The 20695-nt window shown below is 42.3% G+C and overlaps 1 protein-coding gene across 8 annotated transcripts in view; it reads left to right on the top strand.

Moving 5' to 3' along the window:
- IFT43 (intraflagellar transport 43) overlaps positions 1 to 20695 on the top strand; it is a 130246-nt gene that overhangs the window by 36224 nt on the left and 73327 nt on the right. For 5 of the 8 annotated variants that reach the window (XM_064292774.1, XM_064292775.1, XM_064292777.1 and 2 more), the window contains one exon: positions 1530 to 8654. The exons of the other annotated variants lie outside the window; for them this stretch is intronic. In XM_064292774.1, the coding sequence (XP_064148844.1) occupies positions 1530 to 2412 (883 nt within the window). In that variant the 3' untranslated portion in view covers positions 2413 to 8654. Of the gene's footprint in view, positions 1 to 1529; positions 8655 to 20695 lie in introns of those variants that run through there. 8 annotated transcript variants of the gene reach the window in all.

Consider the following 20695-nt stretch of genomic DNA (forward strand, 5'->3'; position numbering starts at 1 on the left):
GTACTCAAAGCAAAAGAAATTATAAGCATTTGATGGTTCATTTTCAGTATGTGCAATTTTAGGGAAACGTTTTGATTCTTCCACAACCTTTAGGAATTTTCCATTTGTTCTTATGCTGTCTGCCTTCCTGCCAGGCCAAAGCTACACTTCCTCATCAAGCTTTTGATACTAAGTTACTAGTGAGGAAGAAAGGGGATGCTTTGATGCTTTTCTGTGGCCAGTTTACTGACCACTTTGTAGATGATTGATCTCTCTGAATATATTAGTCTTTAAGTATTTCCATTTTACTCTTGATTGTCCTTATTGGCCTAACCCTTCAACCAATGTCTTTCAAATTTAAGTATGCTAACCCTGGAAGAAGGTGCCTTGGTGGCGCAGTGGTTAAGTGCACAGCTGCTACCAGAAAGTTCATTTTTTTCAAACCCATAGGGGAGGTCTGCTTCTGTAAAGATTTACAACCTTGGAGTCTACTCTGTCCTATAAAGTTGCAGGAATCAACTGGACCGCAGTGGGAAACCTTGGAAGGTGTTAAAAAATGCAGATTTCTGAGTTCCTCCTTCAGAGCTTTGTATTTAGTGGGCCTGAGGTACATTTTAAGGAGGCTTGGTGGCGCAGTGGTTAAAGTGATCAACTGCTAACTGAAAGGTGGCTCCATAGGAGAAAGATGTGGCAATCTGCTTCCATAGAGATTTACAGCCTTGGAAAACCCTACGGGGTCACTGGACTTAATGGCAGTGGGTGGTAAGTGGGTGAGGTGCATTTTAACAAGAATCACAGGTGCTAATGGTCTGTGGGCCATACCTGGAAAAACACTGCATTTAACCCTTGACCCAGTGTAATGTTAGAATATTGCTGGTGTGCACAGTAGAGCTGAATGTGATGTGATGCCTTTTCTGTGGTTAGATTGCAAGTTTTTGTGTGCTTTAAAATTACAGCGTGTGCCTTCTGTTTTGCTGCAGCTTGTTAAATGGGTACAGTTATATTTTAAGTAAACAATTTATCTCTAAGATGAAAGGGTAGTTTTTTCCATATTATAAATATTTACTTCACAAGATACTATTTTTTGAAAATCTCTGTTGGGCTAGAACCCAACTTGATTGGTCATCCTCCAGGAAAAGTTAAGTGTAAATTGGCTTTTGATAATCCTTTGTTTAGACTGTCTTAACTTTAACTATTTTGTCAAATCAACTGGTTAAAATATACATTGTTTCTAAAGTGGTCATTTTAACGATTCTGAGACTTTTGACTAAGATACTATAGAATTTGATTCCAGTTAAATACTGGAGAGATTTGTCTCAAGGAAAATGTCTGTCTTAAATATCATTTTGAAAACTACCAGTTGGTTTAATATGTAGTTTATATAGTGGGATGAATATTAGACTGGTCTGGCTCTCCTGGTGTTACCTCTGTGTGTTACCTCTTTGATGTCACCATTCCTTCCATTTGCTTTAGCTACTCTATGCAAGAGCAAGTTTCAGAGTCTCTTCTGACATCCGTTTTGGTCTTTTCCTTCTTTCCTGTGTTGCTAGTGCTGTGCTGGAAGATGAGCCCCCTAGGTTGGAAGGCACTCAAAATACAACTGGGGAAGAACTTCCTACTCAAAGTAGACCCAACCTTAATGACACGGATGAAGTAAAGCCTCCAGGATATCCGTTAATAATCGGAACATGGAATGTACGAAGTATGAGTGATGGAAAACTGGAAGTTGTCAAAAATGAAATGGAACGTGTGGGAATTGATATCCTAGGCATCAGTGAGCTGGAATGGACTGGTACTGGCCGGTTGGTATCCAAAAATCATATGGTCTACTATGCTGGGAATGACAAATTGAAGAAGAATGGTGTTGCATTTATTATGAAAAGGAGTATTTCAAAATGTCTCCTGAAGTACAACACTGTCAGTGATAGGTTAATATCCATTCGCCTACGAGGAAAACCAGTTAATACAACTATTATTCAAGTTTACGCACCAACCACAAATGCCAAAGATGAAGAAATTGAAGAATTTTACACAATGCTACAGTCTGAAATTGATCACACGTGCAAGAAAGATGCATTGATAGTTACTGGTGATTGGAACGCGCAAGTTGGAAGCATAGAAGAAGGACCAGTAGTTGGAAAATTTGGCCTTGGTGATAGAAATGACGCTGGAGATCGCTTGATAGAATTCTGTAAGACCAATGACTTATTCATTGCAAATACTTTTTTTCAACAACACAAGCGACGACTCTACACATGGACCTCACCGGATGGACTCCACAGGGAACAAATTGACTACTTTTGTGGAAAAACACGGTGGAAATGCTTACTAACATCAGTCAAGACAAAGCCAGGGGCCAACTGCGGAACAGACCATCGATTGCTGGTGTGCAAGTTCAAGGTGAATCTGAAGAAAATCAGAGCAAGTCCATGAAGGCCAAAGTATAACCCTGAATACATCCCACCTGAATTTAGAGACCATCTCAAGAACAGATTTGGTGCACTGAATACTGATGACTGAGGGAAGACATCGTATGCAAAGGAAATGAAAGGTCATTAAAAAGACAAAGAAAGCTATACGAAGTACTTTTTTTAGGGGGGAGTGGATGGCAATAGAACTTCTAAAATGGCAAAATCCTTGTCTTTTAGTGCTTACCAAGGGCAGGTGGGCAGGACATGGGGAAGAATACACAGGGCTTAGGGGACCCCGAGCTTCTGTTAAAGGTATCAGAAGTGTCTGGGAACAAATAAGAGTGATGGTTAAACAACATGATGGACATAACTAACGTCATTTAACTCTATGCGTGAAGATTGTTGAAATGGCAGATGTTTTCTTACATGTATGTTTATAATAATAAAAAATGAAAATAAATCTTTGGCTTGATTTATTAGACTCTAAATCTAGGAATTCTGAGAAATTCATTGAGTTATTCCTTTGTGTGCTGTGCCTGCCAAAGAGAATTGGGTTATGTGGCTAGAGGGTATTATTATTGACTATTTCATTTTATTATGAAAAAGCTTCATCTAAAACTGTTGAAGTAGGATAACATTAAAAAGATACCACAGGGGTCAGTGGTTCAGAGTTTGATTTTCTGCTTTTTAAATCTATAAACCTGATTTTTGTCTTTTCCCTCCAGCTGTTAAGGACTTATTCATGCTCACCAGACTCGTGAAAGATTGTCATGAATCAGCAACTATTTTTCAATGGGACATGCTTCTTTTATAGTGATTGGAAAAGAGAATACTTTTCTGTTCTTTAGAGTACTTAAAAACCCAAAATTTATTATTTTGAAGTTTTGGGGTAGACAAAGAATTTAGAGCAAAGAGAATCAAATAGAGCAGAGGTCACAAACTGGTGACCTGCCAGCTAAATCTATGCCCGGGTTATTTGGTTTGTCTTTTATAGTGTCTTAAAAAATATCGAAATTAATTCTAACATTTAAAATTTGTTATTGTTGTTAGGTACTGTCAAGTCGGTCCTAACTCATAGTGACCCTGTGCACAACAGAACAAAACACTGCCCGGTCCTTCACCATCCTCACAGTCGTCGTTGTGCTTGAGCTCATTGTCGTAGCCATGTGTCAATCGATTTCATTGAGGGTCTCTTTTTTTTGACCCTCTACTTTACCAAGTATGATGTCCTTCTCCAGCCACTGATCCCTCCTGGTAACATCTCCAACGTATGTGAGACAGAGTCTCACCATCCTCGCTTATAAGGAGCACTCTTGCTGTACTTCTTCCAAGACAGATTTGTTCGTTCTTCTGACAGTCCATGGTATATTCAGTATTCTTCGCCACAACTGTAATTTGAATGTGTCAGTTCTTCAGTCTCCCTTATTCATTGTCCAGCTTTCCCATGCATATAAGGTGATTGAAAACACCATGGCTTGGGTCAGGCGCACCTTAGTCCTTAAAGTGACGTCATTGCTTTTTAATACTTTAAAGAGGTCTTTTGCAGCAGATTTGTCAGTGCAATGTGTCATTGGATTTCTTGACTGCTGCTTTCATGGGTTTTGATTGTGGATCCAACAAGTAAAATGAAATTTAAAATGCAGGAAGTACATAAAAAATACCCAGATTATCCTCTTTCAAAATCTGAACCTTAGCTAGCATTGAGCCTGTGTATTTATATAAATACAGATCACCTGGTCTTAACTTGTTGTCGAGTCAATTCCAACTCATAGCAACCCTATAGGGACACAGTAGAACTGCCCCATAGAGTTTTCAAGGAGCGCCTGGTGGATTTGAACTGCCAACCTTTTGGTTAGCAGCTGTAGCTAAGCATTATTATTACCTCTAAATGAAGTATACATTCTTTTACTTACCACAGTCTGGCAGGCTTAGTTTTCTCCTGTAGCTAATTTCCTTCCCTGCCTGGTCTCTGTGTGTGCATTTGCGTTTATTACCTATAGCCTAGGAAGATGTGTAATAAACTAGCCAGGGAAAGGCTCACCCTTCTGTCATTACAGTAATACTTAGTCATGGTTGTCAGGTTTAGGCTCCCTTTTTGGAGGGTGGAGGGCTCCATTTGGGATTCTCTGTATATAGCTTGGTGACTTCCTTCACACAATGGTGATAATAGGAGTGGCTAACATTTATCAAGTACTTCTAAATACCAGGGAGTCCCTGGGTGGTACAGACTGCTAACTGAAATGTTGGAAGCTTGAGCCTACCCAGAGATGCCTCAGAAGAAAGGCCTAGTGATCAGCTTCTGAAAATCAGCTAATGAAGAAGCTATGGAGTGCCCATCTGGTGTTCATGAGTTGGAGGCTGACTGTGACAGCTAACTTCAACAAACCATTAGCAGTTAGTCCCTACCCCACTCCTCACAACTTCCCTACCCCTAGGCAGCCACCAGTCTACTCTCTGTCTTTATGGACTTGCTCTAGACATTTCATAAAAATGGAATCATATGATGACATGGTCCTTTGGGACTGGCTTCTTTCGCTTAGCATAAAATTTGCAAGGTCCCTCCATGTTGTGGCATTCCTGTTTTTTTTTAAGTAATTTTCTGAACAGAATGGAGTTGACTCTGAATAACTGCTGCTGAACTCTGCAGTAAGCCCTCTTCTGGGCATAGATTATTCATCCATGAAGAAGAACGGAATAGATGTGCCATCACTTGAGTAGCTGATAATCTTGTGTTTACGTTAAACCAGTGCTGTAACCGCACGTGAATATTGGTAACCTTGATCATCCAGCATTATCATTTTACCTCATAGAGTTCCTGAGAAGACCTAATGTTACAGTGTACGGGATGGCACTTTTTAAACTGCGTAGGCACAGTTAAGTGAAAAGGGAGGTGGTGTAGGGCAGTGGAAAATGACTGGCTGCAGATTCACTTCTCTCCTAGTTGGATGATGTTGGACAAGGTGTTTACCATCGCTGAGCTCCTGAGATGGACACAATGATGTTCTCTATGGGGTGGGTGCAGGATAAAAGAAACGATGAATATGACAGGAATGCAGCTTCTGTTTTCAGTCTCCCCAGCCTGTCTTAGTTACCTAGTGTTGCTATAACAAAAAACCACAATTGGATGGTTTTAGCAAACAAATTTATTCTCTCACAGTTTAGGAGGCTAAAAGTCAGAAATCAGGGCCCCAGTTCTAAGGGAAGTCTTTCTCTTTCCGTTGGCTCTGGGAGAGGGCCCATATCTCCTTTCAACAGCTGTGGCCCTGGTGTTCCTTGGAGAGCTCCATGTATCTTGGCATCAGTCTTCCTCTGGGTCCAGGAGGTTCTCAGTGTGGGGACCCCAGGTCCAAAGGATGCGCACTGCTCCCAGCTCTTCTTTTTCGGTGGCAGTCTTCTTAGTTACCTAGTGCTGCTATAACAGAAATACCACAAGTGGATGGCTTTAACAAGCAAATTTATTCTCTCACTCGTAGGAGGCTAGAAGTCTAAATTCAGGGTGCCAGCTCTAGGGGAAGGCTTTCTCTGTCAGCTCACAGTTTAGGAGGAAGGTTCTTGTATTCCTCTCAGCATCTGTGGGCCTCGCATTCCTTGGAGATCTCCTTGTGTCCTAGCATCAGTCTTCCCCTGGGTCTAGGAGCTTCTCAGCACAGGGACCCCAGGAGCAAAGGATGCACTCTGCCCCTGGCTCTTCTTTCTTGGTGACAGGAGGTCCTTCTCTCTCTCTCTTTCTGTTGGCTCTGGGGAAAGTTCCTTGTAAATGAATATAACCACACTGTCCTCTCCTAGGTCCTTGTTGAGAAGAAGCTTGCACTTCTTACAAGGCTATCAAAGCTAGATACAGACAGAAAACCGTGCGGATGCAGGAAACGGAAAGCAAGTGGGAGAGGCAGGCAGCTGGAGACTGGAGAAGCTGGAACGTTTCAACTCTTTCACGACCAGTTGTTCCAAGTTTACTTAAAGACTGATCTCTTGCAGTTCCATGCTAAGAGGTAGCAAAGTGTGGTGGTTGAAAGCCATAGGCTCTGGAGCCAGACTCTCTGGCTTTGAATTCTGACTATAGTACTTAATATCCAAGACACCTTGGGCAAGCGATTTAACCTCTGTAGCCTTAGTATTCACATCTGTACAATGGGGTTGAAAATAGCACTTCAAAGGATTGTTGAGAGAATTAGATAAATTCATACCTGTAAAAGTGCCTAAAAAAGAGACGAGCATTATTGAACACAGTGACCTTCTGGCAACATCTCCTTAGACTACTTAAGATGAGAGAAGAAAATACCACTGCAAACAATATGGTTACTGGAGGGTGCAATCATGGCTGAAACAAAATTAGTCCCTTCAACAAAAAACCAGCTGCCTTTGACTCAACTCTAACCCATGGCAACCCCGTGTGTGTCAGGGTACAACTCTGCTCCATAGGGTTTTCAATGGCTAATTTTTCTAAGGTAAATCTCCAGGCCTTTCTACGGAGGTGCCTCTGTGTGGACTCAAACCTCTAATATTTCAGTTAGCAACTAAGTGTGGTAACTGTTTGCACCACCCAGGGACTCCTTAACAAAAGCAAGCCAGGCCACTTCCCATGGTTCCAGGCCACAAGGTAGGTTCTAGGTCTTTGCTACTGAAAGTATGGCCCAAAGACTAGCAGTGTCACAGAGCTGCTACCTCAGCATCACCTGGGCGGGAGCTTGTTAGAAACAGACAGGCACCAGCTCCAGACCTTCTCAGTTGAATCTGTACTTGGCAAGATCCCTAGGTGATTCGTATGTACATTAACATTTGAGAAGCACTGGTCTAGGGGAATTTTTGCTACACTGGAAAAGCACAAAAATTGTCATCCAGTTCCACAGTTCATTAGGAAAAAAAACCCACTTTGAGAATTGTCTGTCCCTCAACTCAGAAAAATCAAAGTCCTTTCCAAGTGTACAAGTCCTCGAGCACACAAGCAGTCACTGCCTTTTTGTGAGGCCATCACCCTTACAGCTTTGTCCCGGCCGCTGCAGGCTACCCAGGCAACCTCCTTATCCTGAGATCCACCAGGTCTGGCTGCTTCATGCCAAAGAGGACAGCTGAGAGCTCTCATATTCTGCTCTCTTCCAGCCCTGACTGGAAATCCGGGTAATGTTCTTGGCCCATCTTGTTACTGTTGTTAGCCACCGTGGAGTTGGCCCCCAACTAATGGCGACCCTCCCCCCAAAAAAGAGAGAAGCATTTGGGATGCACTTGATAGATGTTGGCTGTTGTTGTTATAATGACGATGGTTCAGCTTCTCTCCTCCATTCTGAACTCAGAGGGGCTTTGATCAAATGCTGCTCACAGCATTCTGGCAGAGGGTGACTGTAAAAGTTGCAGGAGCTTTGGGATGTTACAGTGGTATAGATGCTTCCAGATAAAGGGTCTGTTAGGGAGGAATAATTCCAGGTAAAAAAAAAACAAGGATTATTTTATATATTAGGACTCTTTCTTAGTCACAAGTTACATTAAAGCCTTAAGCCTAGGCCTGTCAGATTTCCAAAGCCTTAGTATCACAAGTGTTCAAAACCTTATGTTGAGAACTTGGCAGAATGAATGAATGAGATCCTCTTGGGTTTTTGTAGCATCTGGGAATGCGTATGGCTTAGAGCACTTATGTGGCTTAGTGGTTAAGTGCTATGGCTACTAACCAAAAGGTTGGCAGTTCGAATCCACCAGGAGCTCCTTGGAAACCCTGTCGTGCAGTTGTGCTCTGTCCTGTAGTGCTGCTTTGAGTCAGAATTAACGGCAATGGGTTTTGGTTTTAGAGTGCTTATATGACTCTTGGGCCATACTTTTTTATGACTCTTGGGCCATCCAGGATAAGCAACCATGTTTCTGCTTTGTCTTGAATAAGGGAAGAGTTTTTCTCAAACTTCTTCCTGCCACATACTCTCTCTACATTCCTCCCACCCCCAAAAGGTGCAGTGACAATGTGCGCATATTGTAGAGATGCCTCTTTAGGGTAAACTAGAAGTAGATTTGTTGGGGCAAAGGGTAATGGCCTATGTAGCCTGATGGTGGCGTTAGGTGCCGTCAAGTTGGTTCCGATTCGTAGTGACCCTATGTACAGCAGAAGGAAACACTGCCGAGTCCTGCGCCATCCTCACAGTCGTTACGCTTGAGCCCATTGTTGTAGCCACTGTGTCGGTCCATCTTGTTGAGGGTCTTCCTCTTCTTCGCTGACCCTCTACCAAGCATGCTGTCCTTCTCCAGTAGTCTGGTTAAAAAAAAAAAAAAAATAGCGCTTAATTCTCCTCTAGAGTTTTACCATTTTGTGCTCCATCAGCAGTGTATGACAGCGTCTGTTCCCTTGCAGCCTTGCTGGTAGTACTTCATGCTTTGGAATATTTGCCATTCTGATAACTGAGATATGAGATTTCAGGGTTCTAATTAGCCTTTCCTTTATTATGAGTAAAGTGCAACATATTATTTAAGGGCCCTTTATGTATTTTTCTATTAACTGACTATTATGTCTTCTGCCCATTCTTAAGTTCTCAGACTTTTTTTTCCCTTAAGTTTTAAGAGCTGTTTAAATGTTAAGAGGGTGTCTTAGTTTCCTAGGACTACAGTAACAAAATACCACAAAGTGGGTGGCTTTAAAGAAATTTATTGTCTTACAGTTTCGGAGACTTGTTGCTGGGTGACGTCGGTCAATTCTAACTCATAGCGACCCCTATAGTGCAGAGTAGAACTGACCCATAGGGTTTCCAAGGAGTGGAAGGTCCCTCCTTGTTGGTAACCCCAGGCGTTCCTAGGCATTCTTAATGCATAGACTGTTCCTCACATAGTTTCTTCCCCCTGTGCGTGTCTTTCCATATCTGTTTTCTCCTTTTATAGGACACCTCTCAGAAGGGGCTAGGTTTAAGACCCACCCAACTTCGGTTATGACCTCATTAACGTAACAAAAGAAAAACCCTTATTTCCAAACAGGGTCACATTCACAGGTACAGGGCTTTGGATTTCGAAATATATTTTGGGGAAACAATTCAGACTATACAGGGAAATTAGCCATATATATATATATATTTTTATGTGAACTAAGTTCAAATATGTTTTCTCAGTTTGTCATTTATTGTTTGACTGCTTCATGGTGGTTTTTTTTTTTTTTTGCCTGGCAACATAAAAGCATAATTATGTGGTCATATTTTTCAGTTTCTTATTTGCTTCTGAATTTTGAGTCAGAATTAGGCTTTTCCACGCACAGGATTATGATTGAATTCACCCGTGTTTTGTTTTAGTGTTTGTACATTTTCTTTTTTGTATTTAGATTTCTGATCCATGTAGAACTTATTCTGGTGTGTGGTATGAGGTATGGATCCAGCTTTTTTTTGTTTTGTTTCTAATAAAGGGCTGTTGTCCCAGCACTGTTTATTAAAAATATCCATCTTTCCCCATGATTTCACATGCTACATTTATCATATTGTTAAGTTTTGTATGTGTTTGTTATCCTGTTCCAATAGTCTGTTTGTTCAGATGCCAGTGCCACACTGTTTTCTTTATAGATCATGACACTAATTTTTAGTGTTAACTAAGAACAAGAAGGTGACTTTGAAATGTAGGTCCCATATACTAATGAGAATCTTATAGAGAAACCTGTTTTTTCTAAGTTATTTAGAGATTTTAGTGCTTCTAACACCTAGAATTTATTTTGAAATGTGGAGCTCTGACATATTCTATGTCTACTTCTTAGAGAGCAAAAGATTATCTCTTATTCCTTGATGAATATAGTAAAGATTTTCCCAAATCAAATCAGTTTCCTTTTGGAGAGAGATGCTTTTCCTTTTCATGTGTTACTTCCCAGGATGTTCACTTGCTTGGCTTCTCAGTCTGTGGCCTAGCTCTGACACGCTTAGATGTTGGAGTGCCCAGGGCTTATCTTTGAACATTTTTTCTTCGCTGTATCCACTCACTCTTTGGGTAATCTCAACCCAGACTCAGGGCTTTAAATGCCATCTCTACACTGATGACTCCAAAATTTATATCTCCAGCCAAGTCCTTCCCCTGAACATCCAGTCCTCTTAGTTTCCTCCCCTTCTACCCTAGCCCCTAACCTGCTTCATCAAAAGTCTTCCCTAGACTTTGGTAAATGATGACTCCATCTTTCCAGTTACTTATACTGTAAACTTTAGGATCATCTGGGACTCGCGTCTTTATCTCAACTCATGTTCAACCTGTCAGCAAATTATGTTAGGTCTACATTAGGAATACATGTGTTATCTGCATGGCTACCACCCACCTCCAGCCACCGTCATCTCCAGCATTGACTTGGGTGAAATCTCCTTTCACCTTTGCCTCCCTTAGTCTTACCCCACTTAGCCAGAGTGACCCTTATAAATCATAAGTGAGATCATTTATCTGCTCAGAACCCTTTGGTGGCATCCCACCCAGTCCACTTAAAACTCAAAGGCCCTATATGACCTCACTTGATATAAAGTGGCACCCTTCATCACATTTGTGTTCCCCAGCTTCTGCTTTATCACCACTTGACGTATGTATATATATATATACGCACACACATATATGTATATATGTGTGTATATATATACACGTATATGTATATATGTGTGTGTATATATATAAATTTGTGTCTACTGGAATGTAAGCTCCATACCAAGAGACACTCTTCTCATATCCCCAGTACCTAGAAGAGTGTCTAGTCCATAATAGGATAACAGGTACTGTTGATTGAACAAACAAATGATCAGATCAGTATTATGGAATTTTAATTTTACTGTCATTGCAGGAAGCGGAGATCTTGGAGGCTAGAAGACCTGATAAGAGCCTGAACTAGGACAATTGTGTGAGGAGAAAGGACCAGAGACTTTTGAGATATTTTGGAGCTAGAGTTAGAAGGAAATGCCATTGATCAGATGCAGGGCAGAAGGATGAGTTGAAAATCATTACGTGGTCCCTAGCTTGGATGACTGGTTGGGTAGTGGCGCCGAAAGATAAGGAATGTAGGAGGAGAGACCAGATTTGGGGTCTCGTGGTGGCAGGTGTAGATTATCTCCACAGTCTGGGAGTCTAGTAGAGAGGTAAAGAAAAGATGAAATTCGAGTTGTCTACAAAAAAAAAAAACAGTAAGGACAGCCTTGGATTTGTCTGTTTGGAGGTTATTTGAGAAATTGGTTACAGTGATCTTGGTGCAGAAGCCAGATTACAGTAGGCTATAGAGGAAGTGGGAAGTGAGGAAATGGGGACAGTAATATAGGCTACTAAAAAAAATATATATATATATAATAGAGGCTACTACATACTCAAAAAAGTAAGGAAAGATTTACATACTCAAAAAAGTAAGGAAAGAGATAGGACAGTATTTTGAAGGGGAAGTCCAGGGCAGGCTGGGACTCATGTGTGTAATATATAGGGAAAGTGTGATTACAGATGAGATGGGATTACTGATAGAGAAGAATCCAGCAGCGAATGGATGAGACCTTCCAAGAGAGACTGATTACCGTAGTAACCTTGGACAGGACGAAGGAGGGACATTTTACCTCCAGGAGGAAGCTTTGAAAGTTACTGAATTAGTTATTGGGTGAGTTACTGAAAAGGGTTGAGAGGAATAGGGAATTTGAAGAATATTGTCTTGGATTGATCTTCTCTGCCCCCCACCCCCTTTTTTTTTTCAAATAGGAAGCCATACTGACTATTGAGTTTATTGAGGCAAAGGCGAGCTGCCATCTGAAGGCAAGTAGAACAGGTCTGAAACAGAGGAAGGAAGGCCAGCTAGGGGAGAGAGAAGGCATGGTTGAGAACTTGCCCATTAAGGTTGGAGAACATGAGCTCCTGCTATTTGCAGGGTGCTCCAGGAAGTGCCAGAAGTGAGATGTGCTTCCTGTCCCACAGGAGCTTAAGTTCTAATTAGGGAGATCAAGCATTTCCATTCATGAGAACCAAAATAGTAGCACAGTGTAAGTGAGAAGCAAACAGAATGGCTAACCCTGGTCATGTGAGGTCAGAGGAGAGAGGAATCACTGTAAGTACTTTGTAAAGGAGCTGGGTTGTCGTCAAGCTGGGTGAATTCTGTGGATAAAGAGAACCGTGAGGAGAGCATTTCAGTTCAAGAATTGGTTTAGGCCCAAGTGCTCTGGAGATAGTGAGCTTATCTTCGTCAGGTTAGGGCAGGGAATTCACACAGGGAAATAGTGTAACTTCTTTTCGGTTGGTAATGATGGCACGCTATGCTAGGCACCTCATAATGTGCATCACACCGACTGTTGGGTAGTTTACATTCCATAAGGTATGTATTCCTCTCAAAGGAAGTAAGAGGAAAGTACAGCTCACAGAGATCTGTTGTCATCAGTGGGAAGGGTGACCAGGGGGTGATTATGGACCTGGTTACTTGAGGCACTCATAGCCAAAGGATTTAATTTTCTGGGATACTTCTGCTTTATTTGTATAACACAGCTCCAAATAGAAGAGTGTATCAACTGCCTCTCTGGCTGGAGGTGTTGGTACCAGAACTCAGATGCTCACCCCTGAACCACAGGAAAGTAGTGACTGAATTGTGGGGTGGCCTGATACCTAGGATTGCTACCTGTGCCTTCTCCTGGCACCAAAGCCAAAGCTATGCCGAAGATTCTTGGAGCCATGCTGTCCTTGGCTGTGAAGTTGCCTGAAATGGGGCATTATAGTTGGTGGCCATGGGGATTAAGGCTGAGCAAGGGGGAACCAGACTTGGTAAAGAGAGGAAAGAAAGGTAGTCTGATTAAGTTTTGTCTCAAAGTGTCTGTTTTTGGGTTTGTCCCTGCATTGATCTGCAAGGGAATGAGGCAAGTAATGGTCCCTCAGGGACTTTCAGGACTTTGCTCTCAATGTCAGCCGTCATTTTCAATCACCCTCTCCCTCCCAGCCATTAATTTTGGCCCAGGATCATGGGGACTTGTCCATCTATCACTCCTAATTGACACTAAATGATCTGTCAGTTTATTGATGAACGGCAGGAGTGGAATTGTCACAATATATTTTACTTTCTAACAACTCCTCCTGACAATTTTACCTTGTCCATCTCACTCTCTTCACATAAATCTCCATTGGCCGCTCATTCCTTCTCATGGGCTGTTCTGGTGCCAGCCACTTCCACACCATCTGCACGCCTCAAGGACATCAAGATGGTGGTAGAACTGCCGTGTGCAAGTCCTGAGGTTCCCCCCCGCCCTTTCCCATTTTCTCTCTCTCTTTTTTAATGGCATACATGTTCCAAGAATATTAAAGGGCTTCTGTCCTCTCCCTTTGTGTCATTGCCATACCAGAGTCTCTTTACCTTCTTGTTAGCAGCAAGTAGTTAATTCTTATTAGGCTACAAAAGTGTGAAAGGCAAAAACTCACAGACGTGGAGGATTCCTAGATCTGTAAGCACCGTTGCCAACACATGTTTTGTCGCCTTGAGCCAGCTCTGTTTCAGGCTGTCCATCCCCACAGAAGTCAATTTCTTACTAGTATGCAGTATACTGCACTGCAGTTACAGATGTGTCAAGATGTGGGTGCCTTCTGTCCTTGGGCCCGCTGGGTTGGGCCTGGAGCCGCCAACGCCCCTGTGCTGGTCATTTGTAGCCACAAGCAATCCCATTTGTTCACCCTACTTTGCTATTCCAGTGTTATATTTTTCAGTGCTCCACGTCTTGAAAAAAAAAAAAAAATGAAGTGCTAGGTTAGACATAATACGGGCTTATAGTTATTCAGTCTTGAAGAAGATGTGATATGAAAAATCCTTTATCCCTTATGAGGCCAAGGATGAGTAGAGGAGCTTCACAACGTATAAATCCTCTCTTTCGCCCTTCCTGCTGAGGATAATTTTTGTTAACTGATGAGTACTGTTTTTGTTTATATAACCATCATGCCATTATCATGCCTATCAAAATTAAGAATAATTCCTTAATGTCATCTAATATCCAGACAATATTCAGTTGTCTCAAAGGTGTCTTTTTAGTAGTTGGATTGTTCAAATCAAGGTCCACACACTGTTCATAGTTGTTATATGCGTTTAGTCTCCCTTTTATTTAGCAGTAGGCCTCCCTCTTTTATTCTTATGCCATTGATTATTTATTTTTTAAACTGAGTCATATGTCTTGTAGAGTGCCCCACATTCTAGATTTGGCCCATTGCTTCCTAGTCATGGCGTTTAACTTGTTCCTCTGTCCCTCACATTCCCTGACAAACTAGTAGTTAGATCTAGAAGCAGGATTTGATTTTGGCTCACCATTTAGGCAGGAATACTTCATAGGTAAGGGTTGGAGTCTACCTGATGGCAGTGGGTTTGGTAGTTTTTTTTAATGGGTGTACATCCTGCTGCATCGCATTGGAAGGCACAGGTGTTCAGTTGTTTCACTTGAAGTGATGTTGTGATTGACCAGTGGGTCCAGGGGTGTGAGCCTCTGTTATACAGTCGCATCAACCTCTGACTGGTTTTAGTACCCACTGGTGATTGTTGGCCTAGAGCCATGACTTTTTAAAAGGATGCCAAATGGTGATTTTGTAGTTCTTCATTATTACTGGAAATTCTGTAAGAGAACTTTCTCTCATCAGCTATTTGGTTGCCTGAAATACCACATATACGTGTAATCTTGCCCTTTTTTCCCTTCCAGTTTTTTTTTTTTTGAAACATTTTAAACCTGTGGGAAATTAGGAAGAATATTATAATGAATACCCATATACTCTTCACTCGTAACTACCATTTAATTTTTTTGCCACATTTAATGCTTTTCTCATTTGCTACTATTTTGGTTTTGTTTTTAAATTTTAACTGAACTGTTTGAGAGTTAGCTGCAGCTGCCTTTGCATTTGCATTACTAGTAGCTAGTTATTATATAAGAGATTTTTGTTTATTTTGTGCTGCTGGATCAATAAATATTTGATCAGCGAATGAATTTTGAACATTTCTTATAGAGTTCCAATGATTAAAAAGGAACTAGACATAACTGAGTCCCAGTGAAGTAAAAGAATTTAATCCTTGTCTTAGAGCTTCATCAGTTAACACAAAACTGTAGTAGAATTATGGAGAATTTATTTTCCATGTGCTGCATACACTCAGCCACAAAGGAATCAGTGTGGCCTGGCCCGCAGTCCTGGGTGCCTCGGGTGAAGAGTTATCCTCAGGGAGGTGAGTCATGCATCAGAGATGAGTGTCCCAGGTTGGGTGAAATCAGGTAGGACAGTTAGATATGAGAAGGTTGAGAAGGGAAGGTCCTAGGTAGTTATAATATTTGTACCCACTTCCAACGTCTGTGCCCAGGGCCTGGGCATGCCATGTGCCTGGGTCTGGGGCTTCTGGAGGTGCTCACATGAACTCCTTGCTTGGACCTCTGTCTCCGCTTTACAGTCAACACTTTTGAGTGCATATGTGCTTTTTCTCCACATGGCTTCCAACGCTCGGTGAGCTCAGATAAGATGGCTTTAGGGCCAAGCAACAGCATATCTTTTTAATGTTGTTAATAGCTGCTGTCAAGTCAGACCCTGACTTATGGTGACCCCATGCACCGTAGGGTTTTCGTTGGCTATTTTCAGAAGTAGATGGCCAGGCCTGTCAGCACTCGTTTGTTCTGTATAGGCTCCCCAGGGTAATTCTTTGCCTTGCTCTCAACTTATGTTCAGAGCACGGATAGAAAGATGGTAGAGGAGGATCTAGAGAAATGTTCTTTGGAGAATTTACAGTTTTTTTAAACTTGGAATTTAATTGCATTATTCATTGCTAGACATCATATTCTTTCAGTAGGATCTGGAGATGAAATAAATAACATCACTGTGTACATTGAAGTAACTAACTAATGAAAAATAAGTGTCCTCACCGAAGTAGGGAAAAGTGTAGAATATGTCAAACTTCTTGTAGCTCTAGGCCTTTCCTGTCTTCAAACTCTTGCATTATTCTGGTAGATTTCGCCTGTTTTGGTGTCTGTTATGTGGGGAGGAATGACATTGAGGAATATCAGGACAGAGCAGTATGGAGGAAAAGCTCTTGCCCAGCTATCCTTTCCTACTCAGTCCCTCAAGTGTCCACAAAACTGTCAGATGCTTCTTGAAAGTCACTGTTCAGGGACATAGGTCAAGGTAAGCTTTTGTTCATTCTATGTATATGTAAAACAAAACCCTGTTCCTTGGCCAGCCACACGCACCCAGGTCCAGCTTTGTTAAATAGAACCCTTTATTGTAATGTTACTGTAATCTGCTTTTTTGTGAAGTAGAGTCTGTTGGACCTTAAAGCTCAAATGTAAGTAGAGAGTGGTGGATCATTTCCTCCAGAGAACTGTGAGGGAGAAAAAAGGACCAGACACCGAGACAGTACAAACTCTTCTTGTTACTCATTGTATAAATTCATAGTTGTCTTTTGAAAGTTAGAACTCTTAGTGATTTTTTATTTTATCATTTATTTTTAAATGATGGTTAAAAGGGTGGAATCTGAAATGTAAGTTTCTCTCTTCCTGACAACTCTCCCCTAGACACCCAGTTTCTCTTCCTGGAGCCAACTATGTTAATCAGTTTTTTGTATTTTTTTCTAAAGATAAAAAAAAAAAATACTTTATACATTTACAAAAAAATGGAGGTTAATATATTCCCCCCTCCCCCCAACACACACAAATGGTAACATATCTATTCTGCACTTTTGTTTTATCACATAAAAATACTTCTTTGTGTTCTTTCTGAATCAGTATAGTAGAACTTCTCAATTTTTTAAGGGCTGCATTGTTGTTGTTAGGTGCTATCAAATTGGTTCCGACTCATAGAGACCCTATGTACAACACAACAAAACACTGCCTGGTTCTGCACCACCCACACAGTTGTTGCTATGTTTGAGCTCATTGTTGCAGCCACTCTGTCAATCCATTTCATTGAGGGTCTTCCTCTTTTTTGCTAGCCCTCTACTAAGCATAATGTCCGTCTCCAGGGACTGGCCCCTCCTGATAACATGTCCAAAGTAAGTGAGACGAAGTCTTGCCATCCTCGCTTCTAGGAAGAATTCTGGCTGTACTTCTTCCAAGACAGATTTGTTCATTCTTCTGGAAATCCATGGTATATTCAGTATTTTGGGGGAAGTATCATAAAGGCTTTAGACATGGTATCTATAGATTCTGTAGGCTAGGGGAGAGGTTTGAAGTGTGCATCAACCTTTTTTCCCATTGAGGATTTGTGAGGACATAACTGACGGCAGTGGGTTTTTTTTTTAACTGTTCCCATGCACCCCCACTTGGGTTGGTACAGTGATCTTTGCTTCAGAGCAAGCAGAAATGGTCTGGGTTACATTCATTGCAGTTTAGGACCCTGAATGTCTTGACTAGTGTCACAAATCCAATTTACATATGCAAATGACTAGATTTGAAATCTTGCGATTCTGTCAAGTGCTTCCCAGTTGAAGGTGATGGCAGTCTGTTCCCCTAAGTCCTGTGCGCAGGAGCATTTGGATACTTCACTTCCCACTCTGAAAAGCGGAGCCATTTCCTGACAGGTGGTCCCAGTCAGCTCTCTCCCTGGAGCAGCAGTGAATACCTGACGCTGTGGGAGGAGCACAGGCCGTGTTTTCAGATGAACTTGTCTGCGCATGAGCACCAGGGAATGGACAGCAGAGGCCCGGAGGCCACACAGCATGGGGGGGGGGGGCCAAAGTCCAATAACTGCCTCCGAATCGCCAGTGGGAAGGTCTGCATAGAGACTGTAAAATGCAGGCTTGAGACTGTAAAATGCAGGCTCGATCCACACCTGCCCCGCAGCCTGGTCCAGCTTCCTTTCAGGCCTTCAGCTTTTCTTAACTTAAACTACCTTGATTCCTGTTTTTGTAATTGAAATCCAGGAGTGGTTCTAGAATGGGCTCTTAGTGTGTTCTGTGAAAGTTTTGGCTTTTGGCCCTTGAGAGTTTCTGATTTTGCAGAAAGGAAAATTCTCCTGTGACCCACCCAGGCCCACTGCTATCGGGTCAGTTCCAACTCATAGCGACCCCATGGGGTTTCCAAGGCTGTAAATCTCTGTGGAAGCAGACTGCCACATCTTTCTTCCATGGAGTGGCTGGTGGTTTCGAACTGCTGATCTTTCAGTTAGCAGTCGATTGGTTTAACCACTGCACTGCCAGGGCTGCTTCTCCTTTGATCACAGCTGGTTATTTCTTGGAGCTAGGGGTAGGACTGTAAAGTAGCAGGGTCTCCGAGGGTCAGGAAAGAAATGAGAGGCCTTCAGAACTAGCCCTTCAACAGCGACAACCAAAAAGCACAGCCTCCTTATTGAGTATTCCTTTGTCCCTCTGTCCCTGCAATGCACTAGGTCTTGAGACTAGAAAGAACCTTAGAGCTAGACATGTCCACTCTCCTATCGGATTAACAAGTGGTGGTTGGAGGTCTGCTGGAACCCCGCCATCGTTGGGGAGATCAGTGGAAGCAGCCCTGTCGGTTTTATTTTTTCAATAGTTTTAGCTGTGCAAGCAAAATAAAAATCCTTGAGACTACCACCTCCTCCAATGTTGCTTATCTCCCTAGAAGCAAGTACTGTGAACAGTTTGTTGGTATCTTCTACATATCTCCATAGATGCACTTGTGAAAATCTGTGAGTTTTTATATAAATGGTATAGCAAATGTGTCCATATATACTTTTTTTCATTTAACAATGCATCCTGGAGATCTTTCACTGCATATAGATTTACCTCATTCTTTCCAAAGGCTGTATAGTAATCCATGGTACAGATACACTAGTCCCCTCTTGGTGGACATTTAGGGGATTTCTAATTTTTTGCCATTATTAACTCTCCTGATTTTTTTTTTTAAGCTGTCATAGTCTTTAGGAAATTTGTAGCTTCATCTTCTGATCCAGATCCTGCCTTTTGGGGCCACGCTACAGAACCCACATGTCTTGCCAAGTCCCTTTGTTGTGTGGATAAGAAAATGTAGGGCCAGAGAGATGAAGTGACTTGCGCTAGTTTGGGATTAAAAAAAAAAAAAATTTTTGTTTTTTCCTTTGGGATTGGAGAGGTAATAATTAGATCTCATATCTCCTGGTGGGAGCCCTGGTGGCACAGTGGTTAAGAGCTCAACTGCTAACCAAAAGGTCAGCAGGCCGAATCCACCAGCCGCTCCTTGGAAACCCTATGGGGCAGCTCTGCTGTGTCCTGTGAGGTTGCGATGAGTCAGAATCGGCCTGACGGCAGTGGGTTTTTTGGTTATCTCCTGGCAAGCTGTCCTCTGTCACCACACCTCTGCACCTCTCTGCCACACCATGCTGCAGGGATGCCGGACGGGGGCGATGGGGCGGGGTGCACCTGGAAAACTGCCTGGGGTGGGGGGGCCTAGCTGAAGAGAGCCCACTCAGGGGATTCCTGGGGCACCTTCTGCTTCTCCCAAGGGCTCTCATGTTCTGCTTGCTTCTCCAAAGTTTTCCTTTTTTCTCAGCTGTTCCTTCTCCTGTGCGCTGGAGAGCAAGCAACTGAGAAAATATCTCTCATTGCTGCCTCCGCTTGTTGTGTTGTTGGCTGCCGTCGAGTCAGCTCTGACTCATGGCAACCTTACATACAACAGAACGGAGTGTTGCCCGGTCCTGCGCTAACCTCACAATCGCCAGCATGTTCAGGTCTCACCGTTACAGCTACTATGCCAGTCCATTTCACTGAGGGTCTCCCATGCCCTCGTTGCCTCTCTACTTCACCAGACTTGATGTTTTCCTGTAGCAGATGATCCCTTCTGATGACATGTCTAAAGCAAGCAAGCTGGACAGTGTTCTGCTGTGATCCATAGGGTTTTTATTGGCTAATTTTCAGAACTAGATTGCCAGGCTTTTCTTCCTAGCCTGTCTTAGTCTGGAAGTTCTGCTGTAATCTCTCTACCATGGGCAACCCTGCTGGTATTTGAAATACCCGTAGTATAGCTTCCAGCATTATAGCAACTTGCAAGCCACCACAGTACAACAAACTGACAGATGAGTGGTGATCTCTTTACTTACTTGGCCTTAATTTCCTGCCTTCTAAGGTTACTGGGAAGGTTGAGTTAATTTTCAGTTCCTGCGTATTACCTTCCCAGTAGATTGGCAGCTCTTTGAGGACAAGACCTGTGGTCTTATCCTGTGTACATATACACACACACACACACACACATATATATATATTTTAATGTGTACGTTTTTTAGATACATATGTATGTACACACACACACACACAAATATACAAATACACATGCACGTCATTTATTGTGGCTTTTATACTGGGCACTGTGCTCCACATGGCTGTCTTGTCTTTATCCTCAAGACAACCCCATGAGGTAAAAAAATATATAGATATGGTGTTATTATCCCCACTTTACAGATGAGGAAGCTGAGTTCAGAAAGATTAA

Source organism: Loxodonta africana, chromosome 10 (genome assembly GCF_030014295.1).
Source record: "Loxodonta africana isolate mLoxAfr1 chromosome 10, mLoxAfr1.hap2, whole genome shotgun sequence".
Lineage (NCBI taxonomy): Eukaryota > Metazoa > Chordata > Mammalia > Proboscidea > Elephantidae > Loxodonta > Loxodonta africana.